This window comes from Ursus americanus, chromosome 21 (genome assembly GCF_024610735.1).
Source record: "Ursus americanus isolate L20-20 chromosome 21, mUrsAme1.1.p, whole genome shotgun sequence".
NCBI lineage: Eukaryota > Metazoa > Chordata > Mammalia > Carnivora > Ursidae > Ursus > Ursus americanus.
In genome coordinates, this window is record NC_142147.1 from 6,115,211 (window position 1) to 6,128,847 (window position 13,637).

General features: G+C 36.2%; 1 protein-coding gene across 1 annotated transcript in view; it reads right to left on the reverse strand.

Moving 5' to 3' along the window:
• The window catches only part of ITFG1 (integrin alpha FG-GAP repeat containing 1), a 270,843-nt gene that overhangs the window by 229,791 nt on the left and 27,415 nt on the right, over positions 1-13,637 (reverse strand). The window contains exon 6 of the mRNA XM_045814692.2: positions 8,572-8,666. Coding sequence (XP_045670648.1) covers positions 8,572-8,666 — 95 coding nt within the window. The remainder of the gene's footprint in view (positions 1-8,571; positions 8,667-13,637) is intronic.

Below are 13,637 nucleotides of genomic sequence, written 5' to 3' on the forward strand. Positions count from 1 at the left end.
TTTCTTCTTTGAATGTTTGGCAGAATTCCCCTGGGAATCCGTTAGGCCCTGGACTCCTGTTTTTGGGAGGTTTTTGATCACTGCTTCAATCTCTTCATAATTAACCGGTCTGTTTAAATAGTCAATTTCTTCCTGCTTCAGTCTTGGTAGTTTATAGGTTTCCAGGAAGGCATCCATTTCTTCCAGGTTGTTTAATTTATTGGCATAAAGCTGTTGATAAAAGTTTCCAATGATCCTTTCTATTTCATTGGTGTTGGTTGTGATCTCTCCCCTTTCATTCATAATTTTATTAATTTGGGTCCTTTCTCTATTCTTTTGAATAAGTCTGGGCAGTGGCTTATCGATCTTATTTATTCTTTCAAAGAACAAGCTTCTAGTTCTGTTGATCTGCTCTACTGCGTTCCTGGTTTCTAATTCATTGATCTCTGCTCTAATCTTGATCAACTGCTTTCTCCTGTGGGTTAGGCCTGTTCTTCTGTTCCAGCTCCAGCTTCTTGAGGTGAGAATATAAAAACTGCATTTTAGATTTTTCTATTCTTTTGAGTAAGGCTTGGATGGTGATGTATTTTCCCCTTAGGATTGCCTTTGCAGTGTCCCATGGGTTTTGGACCGATGTGTTTTCATTCTCGTTGTCTCCATAAATTGTTTAAATTGATTCTTAATCTCCTGGTTTACCCAATCATTCTTGAGCAGAATGGTTCTTAGTCTCCAAGTGTTTGAGTTTCTTCCAAATTTTTCATTGTGATTGAGTTCCAGTTTCAAAGCATTGTGGTCTGAGAATATGCAGGGAATAATCTCAGTCTTTTGTTATCGGTTGAGACCTGTTTTGTGACCTAGTATATGGTCTATTCTGGAGAAAGTTCCATGTGCATTCGAAAAGAATGAGTATTCTGTTGTTCTGGGGTGTAGTGTTCTGTATATATCTATGAGGTCCATCTGGTCTAGTATGTCATTCAAAGCTCTTGTTTTTGTTGAATTTCTGCTTAGGTGATCTGTCTATTGCTGATAATGGAGTGTTGAGGTGCCCTACTATTAACGTATTATCATCTATATGTCTCTTTATTCTGGTTAAGAGTTGGCTTGTGTATCTAGTTGCTCCCCTGTTGGGGGCATAGATATTTATAATTGTCATATCCACTTGTTGGATACGTCCTTTAAGAATAATATAGTGTCCTTCTGTATCTATAACTACAGTCTTTAGTTTATAATCTAATCTCTCTGATATGAGAATTACTACCCTAGCTTTCTTTTGAGGTCCACTGGCATGGAAAATGGTATTCCATCCCTTCACTTTCAGTCTGGATGTATCTTTAGGTTCAAGAAGAGTCTCTTGTAGACAGCAAATGGATGGGTCATGTCTTTTTATGCAATCTGCAACCCTGTGGCATATTATGGGTGCATTTAGGCTATTCACATTGAGAGTGATTATTGAGAGAGATGATTTTAATGATGTCATGTTGCCTGTGAAGTGTTTGTTTCTATAGATTGCAAATTTCTGTTCTGTATCACTCTTGGGGCCTTGTTACTTTTATAGAACCCCCTTAATATCTCCTGTAGGGCTGGTTTTATGGTTACGAATTCAGTCAGTTTCTGCTGATCTGGAAGGTCCTTATCTCTCCATCAATTCTGAATGACAGCCTTGTTGGATAAAGGATCCTTGGCTGCGTGTTCTTCTCAGATAGAGCTTTAAAAATACCCTGCCAACCCTTCCTCTCTTTCCAGGTTTGTGTAGACAGGTCTGACGTTATTCTGGTATTTTTGCCTCTGTACATGAGAAATCTTTTCGCCCTGGCCACTTTCAATACTGTATCCTTGGATCTAATATTTGCGAAATGCACTATGACGTGACGCGGTGTAGGCTTGCCATGGTTGACCTTAGGAGGGGTCCTCTCTGCCTCTTGGACATGAATACTTGTTTCCTTTGCCAGATTAGGGAAGTTTTCAGCTACAATTTGTTCAAATATCTCTCTTTCTCCACCCCCTCGGGGATGCCGATGATTCTGACATTGGAACGTTTCATTGAGTCAGTAATCTCCCATAATCTTCATTCTTGAGATTGGATTTTTTTGAGCCAAGTTTCTGTTTTACCATTCTCTTCTACCATCCCATCCTCCAATTCGCTAATTTGACCTTCTGCCTCATTTACCCTGGCCATCAGAGCATCTAGTTTTGACTGCATTTGATTCATAGCATTTTTAATTTCTGCCAGATTCGCTGTCATTTCCGCTCTTAGAGAATCTATATTCTCGTTAATATTTTCATTAATACTTTTTTCAAGCCTACACATCATCTTGACCACTGTTACTCTGAACTCCATTTCTGACAATTTGGTTATATCGATATCCATCAGTTCTGTGGCAGAGGCCACAGACTCATTCTCTTTTCTTTCCTGGGGTGGGTTTCTCCTCCTCGTCATTCTGATGAGGAGAGGTTGTGGGGTTGCCCAGAGCCCAAATTATTGACCAGGACCCAGGCAGTGTGCACTTGTTTTATAAGGACCTTAGGGATGTGGGCTTCTTGATTTTTCAGCCTGCCTTCTGGGGGAGGGGCATGATAATCAGGCAACCCTGTTTGGGTAGTCGCCCTGTCCCCTGCGAGTGTGGATGGGAATGGGCACAATGTGAGCTGGTATTTCCGGGCTTTTGTTCTCTGGCAGCTTTCCCTGGTGGTTTTCTGTGACTCCTCTGAGAGTCAGAGCAGCAGTGGCCGTATCCTAGCCTCCGTCTCAGAATAGAGAGATCGCAGTCTGCTCTCCACTGAGCTCTCTTGGGCACTTTAACTGTTTCTGTTGGTACTGCCAAAAAACCTGCAGCCTCTCGGGTTGTGCGCCCCACAGCCAGTGTCCCAGCCCTCACTTCCAGGGCCGGCACGCCTCTGTCCTTTGTGCTTCTAACACCGCCAGCCGCCCTGGTTCCTGCGCTCGCTCCTGAGCTCTCTGTTTCAGTGTGGTTCGCGCGCGATCTGGAGTGCTGGTTTTCAGGTTGGTCGTGCGTGCACTCCCGAGCTCCCAGTATCAGTCCGGTTCCAGTGAGTGCTCCGGAGCTCCCCGGCTCATGGTCTCAGTCTGCTCTCTCGCGGGTGCTGTCTGCGAGTCCGGCCTGCTCCCCAGTGCAGGTTGCTACTGCTTCCTGGTGCCTGAGCGCAGGGCATCCCTCCCCCTTCCGTTTATCTTCCGATATCTGTGCGCGGATTCACGGCTCCCCACTTTGTACCTCAATACTCAGCACTGGAGATGTTCGTTTGTAGAGATCCAGATGTATCTTCCTGCATCTCAGGCTGACTTCGTGGGTGTTCAGGATGGCCTGGTACCTATCCAGCTCAACGGAGGGGACCAGCTGAAAAAGGGGATCCCTACACCTCTGCCATTCTTTTTCCTACCCTTAAATTCTCTACTTTGGCTTAAAACTGTTATTCTATCAATTAAGGGACTTATACAACCACTGGCAACTGACTCATATGTGCTACCATTTTCTAAATAGTCTTCAAGCTTTCCAGTTCTTTACTACCTCAAAATATTCTGTATTTCTTAATACATTATTCTGATCATCTCATTTTCCTCAATAATCCACCTTAAGAAAATACTCTTAGTATCTTAGCCCACCCCTCCAGATACAGCAGAAATGACTGCACATCACCTAGAGTAGACTCTGTTACATTCCTTTATTCCTATAGAAGAAAAACCATCTTATCATCTATTTACCCCATTTGGTAACTAAGGAAAAGATACCTGCCTTCAAAAATGAAAACAAATACCAGAATCTAGGTTCTTGTTATAAAATAGAACCTGTATCAAAACTCCAGTTGAGAAAGAGGATATTTACAGGTGAATGACTTGGGACATGTGGCTCTCTTAACATTAAAAGGACTGGTCCTCGGTCTAGGCCAGATCATGGGTTCTACTGACTTGGCTTCCCTATAGAATTGCTTTCATTAAGTTGGGTTTTAATGTTATGCTTTTAATTTTCATGTTTAGTTTTTTTTTTTCTTTTCTTTTAGAGAGAGAGAGAGTGCAAGTGGAGGTTGGGGAAGAGGGAGAGAGAGAGTCTTAAGCAGACTCCATGCCTGATGTGGGGCTTGATCTCATGACCCTGAGCAGAAATCAAGAGTTAGATGCTTAACTGATTGGGCCTCCCGCATACCCCAAGTTTTCATGTTTAGTTTTAGGTTTTTTTTTTTTTTTTTAAGATTTTATTTATTTATTTGAGAGAGATACAGAGAGAGCACAAGTAGGGGGAGGGCCAGAGAAAGAGGGGGAAGCCGACTTCCTGCTGAGCAGGGAGCCTTCTCAAGACTCCAAGATCATGACCTAAACCAAAGGCAGACACCTAATCAACTGAGTCACCCAGGTGCCCCTTCATGTTTAGTTTTAATTTTCATTTAGTTTCATGTCATTTTTAGTTTTCAATTATCAAAAGACAGCCTTAAATAACAGGCAACTGTCAGCAATACATAAGGCAATACACGTATGAAACTAACATATGAAAAAGAAAAATTCTATTCCAATACTAATTTGAGAAATGGATGTTAAAGTTATAATGAAATACTTTTTTCACCTATCAAATAGTAGTAAATTTTTAAAAAGTAATATCCAAGTTTTGGCAAAGGTGGGAGAAATAAGCAGTTGCATAGAGGCAATGTGACAATGTTTCACCTTACAAATCTTTATACTTGTTTAACCAGGTTATTTTACTTCCAGGACCACTCCTTGAGGAACTTTTGAGAGATGTACACAAGATAAGGCAGCCAGAGCTCCATTTAGAATAAAAAACAAAGTAAAAAACTAGAAACTAGTGTCCAGAAGAAAAAGGATTAAATAAACCATGTTACAACCATACAATGGATAAAAGTAATTAAAAGCCACAGTTGTGGTAATTATAAAAAAAATCTAATAAAAATGTTTAAAAAATATTTGTCATGGGCAACTCAATTACTACATTACATATCTTGTCTCACGTAGGAAGTCGCCACTTATAACAAGAATTTCTTCTAGAACTAATTGCTTAGAAAAGCTTTATATTTCCTAAAGAATGAGCATAGAGCATATGATGGATAATGAGAAGCATGTAACTTACTTTTTCATTGGCCAAATTCTTAGCTCAACTGTGTAGGACTCTAGTCCCAAGAACAGTAGGGCCGTCTGTCTCTTCCTATTATCTCTCTTGTTATTATACAGCAGTTTGTAATTAATATGTAATTATTTTATATATATTTATATACTTACATACATAAAATAATATGTAATTATTTTATTCTGCCACATAACATAGTTAGACTCATAAGACTCTCCTACTAAACTAAATGCTCTTTGAGGACTGCAAGCATTTCTTGTCATCCTTGTATTTCACATAATAAAGAGTAGAGGGCTTTGCATGGAGCAGGTATTCAATAACTTTGCTGAAATGAGTTTAAAGGCAGAAATAATGTTTTGAAAAACACAATACTAACAATGACAATTTTTAATATTTCCCCATGTATTTTAAGTTAACTTTAGAAAGACTACTCAAAGAGAATTTCTTCACTGGTAAAAATGGGATGAAGAGGAGAAAGAAATACAAGGTAAACAATTAGAAAGGAGGAAGTAAAATCATCTCCACATATAGACAGTATGAGTTTATTTGTAGAAAACCCTACAGATTCCACAAAAAAAGTGTCAGAATAAATGAATCCAGCAAAATAGCAGGATGCAAAATTAATTGCATTTCTACACACTGATAATGAAAAATCTAAAAAGGAAATTAAGAAAACAACATCATTAACAACAGAATCAAAAGAATAATATACTTAGGAATTAACCAAGGAGGTGAAACACTTGTAAAGTGAAAACTAAAAAACACTGCTGAAAGAAATCATTAAAAAACATAAATAAATGGAAACATAATCCATGCTCACTGATTGGAAGACAATATTGTTAAGATGTCAATATTATCCAAAGTGATCTACAGATTCAGAACAATCCTTATCAAAATCCCAAGGGCATTTTTTGCAGAAACAGAAAAATCCATCTTAAAATTCATATGGAATCTCAAAGGACCCCAAATAGCCAAAATAATTTTAAAAAAGAACAAAGTTGAAGAACTCACAGTTCTAATTTCAAAATTTACTGAATAGTTATAATAATCAAAAGAGTATGGCATTAGCATAAAGACAAATGTATAGATCAGTAGAACAGATAAAGAGCCCAGAAAGAAATCCTCCTATATATTGTCAAATGACTTTTGACAAGGGTGCCAAGACCATTTAGTAGGGAAATGACAAGTCTTTTCAATGACTGATGCTGGGAAAACTGGGTATCCATGCAAAAGACTGAGGCTAGACTCTTATCTAACACCATATACAAAAGTTAACACAAAATAGATCAAAACCCTAAACGTAAGGGACAGAAGTATAAAACTCTTTATAGGGTAAAAGCTTCATGACACTGGACTTGGCAACGATTTCTTGGATAGACACCAAAGGCACAGGCAACAAAGAAACAACAGACAAAATGGACTTAAAAACTGAAAAGACATTGCTGCATCCAAAAACACTTATCAAGAGTAAAAAAGCATCCCCAAAATGAGAGAAACTATTTGCAAATCGTATAACTGATGAGGAAATAATATTCTAAATAGAGAATAACTCAAACTCAACATCACCAAAAAAAAATCCAATTAAAAAATGGGCAAAGGACTTGAATAAACATTCTTACCAAGGAGATATGCAAATGGCCAATAAACACAAGAAAAGATGTTCGACATTATTCTTTTTAAGATTTATTTGGGGGGGGGTAGAGAATCCTTGGGCAGACTCCCCCTGAGTGGGAAGCCCAACGCAGGACTCGATCCCAAGACCCTAAGACCATGACCTGAGGCAAAAACAAGAGTTGGATGCTTAACCTCCTGACCCACCCAGGTGTCCCAAGATCATTTGGGAAATGCAAATCAAAACTACAATGAGATACCACCTTACACTCATTAGGAGGGCTACTATGAAAAAAACAAAAACAGAACGTAACAAATGTTGGCAAGTACATGGAGAACCCGTGTGCACTATTGGTAGGAATGCCAAATGGTGTAGCTGCTATAATGGCGGTTCCTCAAGATATTAAAAAAAAAAAAAAAAAAAAAAGAATTACCATACCATCCCGAAATTCCACTTCCAAAAAATTGAAAGCAGGATTTCTCAGAGACATTTGTGCATCCATGTTCATAGCAGTATTATTCACAACAGCTAAAACATGGACGTAACCTAAGAGTCCATGAATAGATGAATGGATAAACAAATGTGGGATACATACATGAAGTATCATTCAGCTTTAAAGAGGAAGGGAATTGTGACATGTTATAACATGGATGAACTCTGAGGACATCATGCTAAGTGAAGTCAGTCAGTCACAAAATAACAAATACTGTCATGATTTCACTTATTTGAAGTACTCAGAGTAGTCAAAATCAGAGCCAGAACACAAAATAGGGGTTTCTAGAGGCTGGGGAAAGGGAATGAGGAGTTATTATTTAATGGGTGTACAGTTTCAGTTTTATAAAACGAAAAGAGTTACACGGTAGGTCAACATTATGAGTGTATTTAATACTACCGAACTGCACACTTAAAAATGGTTAAGATGGCAAATTTCAGAAGTATTTGACCACATTAAAAATAATTGGAAAAAAAACAGTGAGGAGGAACAAAAATCCAGCACTTAACCTGCCGGTCTGAACTATACTTCAAGTGACTAAAGAGATAATGACGGAAATTGTCTTTTTTATTAAATAGAAGATTCCAGATAATAACATATACAGATGAATGATAGATTTAGGGTGCCACAATTTTGTAACTCCTATTGAAATAATGGACATGACCATAAATATCAATAGCAGCTAAAACCACTAGGACAGCATTATAATGAATGGTCCAAGCTGAGGAAAACTGAAACTACTGATCAATCTTAACATCACAAAAGAGACAGAATTTACATCACGTGTCTCCTAATGAATTGAAACAAATAGCAATACCTAGAAGTATTCTTGACACCAAAAAAAAAAAAAGGCTAATTCTGATCAAGGCTTCAAATTTAACTATTGGTTTAGAAGAAATACAGGAGACAGAGTCACAAGCTAACACCATGGGGATAGAAATGGCAAAATCCAGAGTTTGAGATATTCTATAATACAGATAATTTTTTTTATTTTTATTTTATTATTTTATCTTTTTAAAAGATTTTTACCTATTTGAGATAGAGAGAGAGACAGAGAGAGACAGAGAGAGGGCATGTACACGAGTGGGGGGGGGGGACAAAGGGAGAGGGAGAAGCTGGCTCTCTGCTGAGCAGGGAGCCAGATGTGGGGTTCGATCCTGGGACCCTGGGATCATGACCTGAGCCTAAGGCAGACGCTTAACCGACTGAGCTACCCAGGTGTCCCTATATCCAGTACTTTTAATGTGTATCTAATATCGCTGACTTCCTTATAACCTTTTAACATTTTGGTTTTAACATTCAATTCAATACGAAATGATTACTAAGAAAAGAATAAATAAAATCTTGTAATTCTTTGGCTCTTCAAAAGAAATATTTTACATTTATGTGCAACTTACCTGCCGTAAAATCTGCAGTCAGATCAATAAACGCGTGAGAATGTGGAATTCGCATTTTACTTTTAGTGGTCAATGCAGGATGCCATGATAAATTCCTAAAAAAAAAATATGTATAATTTCCTTAAGGCAAATATCAAATAAGCATTGTTTTAAAATAGAAAAATAATGCCTGCAAGATAATTTTAAAATTTATTGATTTTTGTTGAGATATTTCTCATACCATAAAATTCACTCTTTCAAAGTATACAATTTAATGCTTTTTAGTATAGTCACAGTTTGCAACCATCACCATTATCGACGGAAAAAATTTCTTTACCTCAAAAAGAAACCCTGTATCCATTACTCATTTCCCATTCTTCCCTCCCTCTAGCCTTGGCAACTATTCGCTTTCTATCACTATGGATTTCCCTATTCTGGACATTACATATAAATGGAATCATATAATATATGGCGTTTTATGTCTGTTTTTTTTTCACTTAGAATATAATTTCAGGTTCATCCATGTTATAGCATGTGTCAGTACTTCAGTTCTTTTAATAGCTGAATAATATTTCACTGTATGGCTATACTTTTTGTTTATTCATTTATCTGTTGATGGACATTTGGCTTGTCTCCACTCTTGGCTAGTATAAAAATGGTGCTATGAGTATTCACGTACAAGCTTTTATGTGGACATACGTTTTCATTTCTTTTGGGTATATATCTAAGAATTACTGGGTCACATGTTAACTGTATGTTTAACCTTCTCAGGAACAGTCAAACTATATTCTAAAGTGGCATCATCATATTAACTAGCAATGTCAGAGGGTTCCAACATCTCCATTCCTTTGTCAACACTTATTATTTATTGTCCCTTTGTTTTATTATAGTTATCCTAGGGGGTGTGTGTCTCATGGTTTTGACTTGTATTTTCCTGATGGCTAATGATGTTGAGTATGTTTTAAGTGTTTGTGGCCATTTGTACATCTCTGGAGAAATGTCCATTCAAATCCTTTGCCTATTTTTAAGTTATATTATTAAATATAATGTTTTATTTTTGAGTTGTGAAAGTTCTCACATTCTGCACATTGGCTTTTCACTTTCTTGATAGTGTCCTGTGATGTACAGACGTTTTTAATTTTCATGAATCCTGTTCATTTATTTTTTTTGTTGATTGTTCTTATGCTGTCATATCTAAGAATCCATTTCAAAATCCAAGTTCATATAGATTTACCCATATGCTTTCTCCTGAGAATTTTAGTTTTAGCTCTAATACTTGTCTTCGATTCTTTAAGTATAAGAAAAAATGATTTAATATTATCATAGATGTTTTTTCCAAGACAATGAAGAATGATGATGATTATGTCTTATGAATGTTAATTCTAACATTCTGAGCTAAAGAAAAGAATAAATTTAGAATCTTGCCTCAAACCATGTATCAAAAACTAACTTGAAATGGATCAAAGGGCTAGAACTATAAAACTCTTGAATGAAAACATACGGGAAAATCTTCATGACCTTGGATTTAGAAATGGATTTTTAGATATAACAACAAAAGAATATTCAACAAAAGAAAAAACAGATGAATTATGTTCATCAAAATTAAAAACTTTTGTATATCACAGCATACTATCATTGAAGTAAAAAGACAATTCCATAGAATGGGAAAACATATTTGCAAATATCTTATCTCTGATAAAGGTCTAGTATCTATATACAAAACCTTTACAAGTCAACAATAAAAACAACCTAATTAAAAAATGGGTAAAGGACTAGATATTTCTCTTAAGAGCATACACAAATGGCTCCTAAGCACATCAAAAGATGCTCAACATCGTTAGTCATTAAGGAAATATAAAAGAAGACCATAATGAGAAACCACTTCACAGTCACTAGGATGGCAATAATCAAAAGCCAAAAAATAGTAAGTGTTGGGGAGAAAGTGAAGAAATACGAAATCTTGTACACAGCTGCTGGGAGTATAAAATTGTGCATTGGTTATGGAAAACAGTTTGGCAGTTCTTCAAAAAGTTAAACATAGAATTACCACATGACCCTGTATTTCTATACTTAGGTATATACCCAAAACAATTGAAAACAGGTATTCAAACAATACTTGTACATGAATACTCTTAGTAGCACTATTCACCATAGCCAAAAACTGGAAATAACCCAAATGTCCACCAATGGATGAATGTATAAACAAAATGCCATTCATAAAAATATTTTATAGCCAAATACAAAAAAACCCTAAAGTACTGATACATGGTACAACACGGATGAACCCTTAAAACATTATGCTATGTGAAAGAAGCCAGACACAAAAGGTCACACCCTGTATGATTTCATTTAGATGAAATACCAACAATAGGGAAGGGAAACAGATTAGCAGTTGCCAAGGGCTGGGGGAAGGGGGAAAAGGAAAATGATTGTTTAATGGGTACAGGAATCCCTTTAGAAATGATGACAAGCTACTGGAAGTAGATGATGGTCATAAAACATTGTGAATATACTAAATATCATTAAATTGTACACTTCATAGGGCTAATTATATGTTATGTAAATTTTACTTCCTTATAAAAAATAATCATGTAAAGTTTTCATATATCCCTCATTCAGTTTCCCTTAATGTCAACATCTCATATAACCACAGTACAATTACCAAAATCAGTAAGGTCACACTGGTAGACTATTAAGAACTACAGAAGAAAGAGCAAGTTTAAATAAAAAAATTTCTCAATTCCTCATCAGTAGAACACACTCCATTATCAAAGTCATTCTCATTTATCAAGGCCCTACTTTGCTTTTCTTACTGGTATCCGAGTACACTTTTCTTTACCAATAGCACTTTTTAAGATGTAAGCTCCTCTGAGGGACGCATGGGAGGCTCAATAGGTTAAGCATCTGGCTCTTGATTTTGGCTCTGGTCATGATCTCAGAGTCATGGGATTCTCTCTCCCCAATTCCATGTGCCACTCCCCCCATGTTAATGTGTGTGCTCTCTCTCTCTCAAAAAAAAAAAAAAAAAGATGTAAGCTTCTCTGGATATCCTGATTCATAGATGTTTCTATCTACATCACCTAACCAGGACACGGCTTCCAAACAGTGATTGAAAAGAATCACGATTTAATCAGCAAATACTTGCTGGACTGCATCATAGTATCAAGTAGAATTTCCTATTCTTCTCCACCTCTAGTGAGAACATGCTATTTTTTTTTCATAATATTGTGTTCCAGTGAAATAATGGAAGCATAGATATGTCATCTCCAAAGAGCAATTTACGGCTAATGAATAAGTCCAACTTAATTATCAATATATCATCTAAGTGACTGGGTAGCAAACAAGATTTATTTGAACTTGGTTTTAATATGTTGGGAAAGCAGAGAGAAACAATTGACTAATTTGCTCTTGGCAGGTGGAGTCTGGGAAAAAGAATAAGCATTCATCAGGAAAAAATTTTCCCTACACCAAGGGTCCATGTGCTACAAACAGTCAACTTCTTCTCTATATCCTTATACACACTTTTTAGCATATAGGCCTCATCTGTTGCCTCAACAAGACAGTAAAAACAAAACTAAGCAATGTTCGTATACTCCAATTTTATTATTTTAACCAAAATCGTATAATATAAGGTTATAGCAAATAAAATACTGAAGTGAGAAATTATATTCAGCATTTGGTGTAAGGTAATTCAATGTCAAGAATTCATGTCATGTTTTTCTTTCATACTATACAAGGTTAGAAATGCTTAAAATAATTTCAATCAAGTCCAATTTAGTAAGGCTAGTTCACTTCTTTTAAGATAGACCACTTATTCACAGGTTCTTTAAATTCTGAGCATTAAAGTATTTTTAATTACTAACAAAATAATCAGATGCAGGCTAGAGAGATTCTACGACAAGTTTAACCTGAAGTCAATTCAGAAGAGTTTCCTAATGTTCCCAAGAAATTTGTAATTATAGGCCAAAAGTGAATTAAAAAATATAAGCTTCTACAGAATTGAGCTCAATGAGGTTAATCATGTGGTTGCCCTTAATTACTACCTGAGAAATTATTGATCTCATTCCTTAAAGAATTTTTTATGAGTTTGCTTTGACATAAGTTATAGTTAGAATTCTGGAAAACTTCAATTAACTCCTAAAAACTACTTAACAAAAACGTACACTTCAAATAAAGAATTTAAAAGAGTGATAAAGAAAAAATGATTAAGTGGCAGACTACGGGCCAAATTCAGCACGAAGATGTGTTTTATTTGGCTCATACATTGTTTTAAATAGTTTGAATTCATTGGCAAAACTTAAATAAAAAATCAGATTTTACAGAAAAATCTGATTTCCAGCTTCTCTTGAAATACCAGGTCTGGTAACCAACTGGCCCTTTTCAGACAGAGATATAATGCCTATCGGCAGCCGAAGTCCCCACCTTTCCAAACTGCTTCACTCACTTTGGTTTCCCTCTGGGTCCCTTTAGACATTTGAGTTTGCAACTCCTAACAAAATATTAATTATAATCTCCCTTTCTGGAACACTTCAAATCAATATTCAAGGTCTTCACAGTATTTTAAGTTTTATACTTGTTGCCTATACTCTGTTAATTTACAGTCATGTCTCTTCAAAGGCAGTTAACTGATCCTTATACTTTATAGTGGGGGGGGAGAAGGGAAGAGCTATTATTTCTTTTTGTGATGCATTTTAAGATGTTGAAGATTAAATGTATATACAGTTGTATATCAAAATTCAATTGTTTAAAAATTTAGAGTTGAAAATAAAACTTATTTCTCCTCTACCTTTACTGTTCTTTGTACACATCGGTTTTTCAATAAGAAGCAACAGACACCATCTTTATAAGCAACTGTATTCATATAAACTATAATCTTCTTATGTACATGCTCAACTCTACTTGAAGGCCAAGGTCACAAACTGTTCTGATCACAAAGGAAGAAACAGCAGAGATGATAAACTGGGCAGTTCTGAGGCATGTTAAGTCTATTCGTTGCCATTTCTTGACCTCTGTAGAAAATTCTAATTATTAGCTACCCACCACCCCGCCCCACAGGAAACATAATTATGTCAAGGTGTTCTAATTTG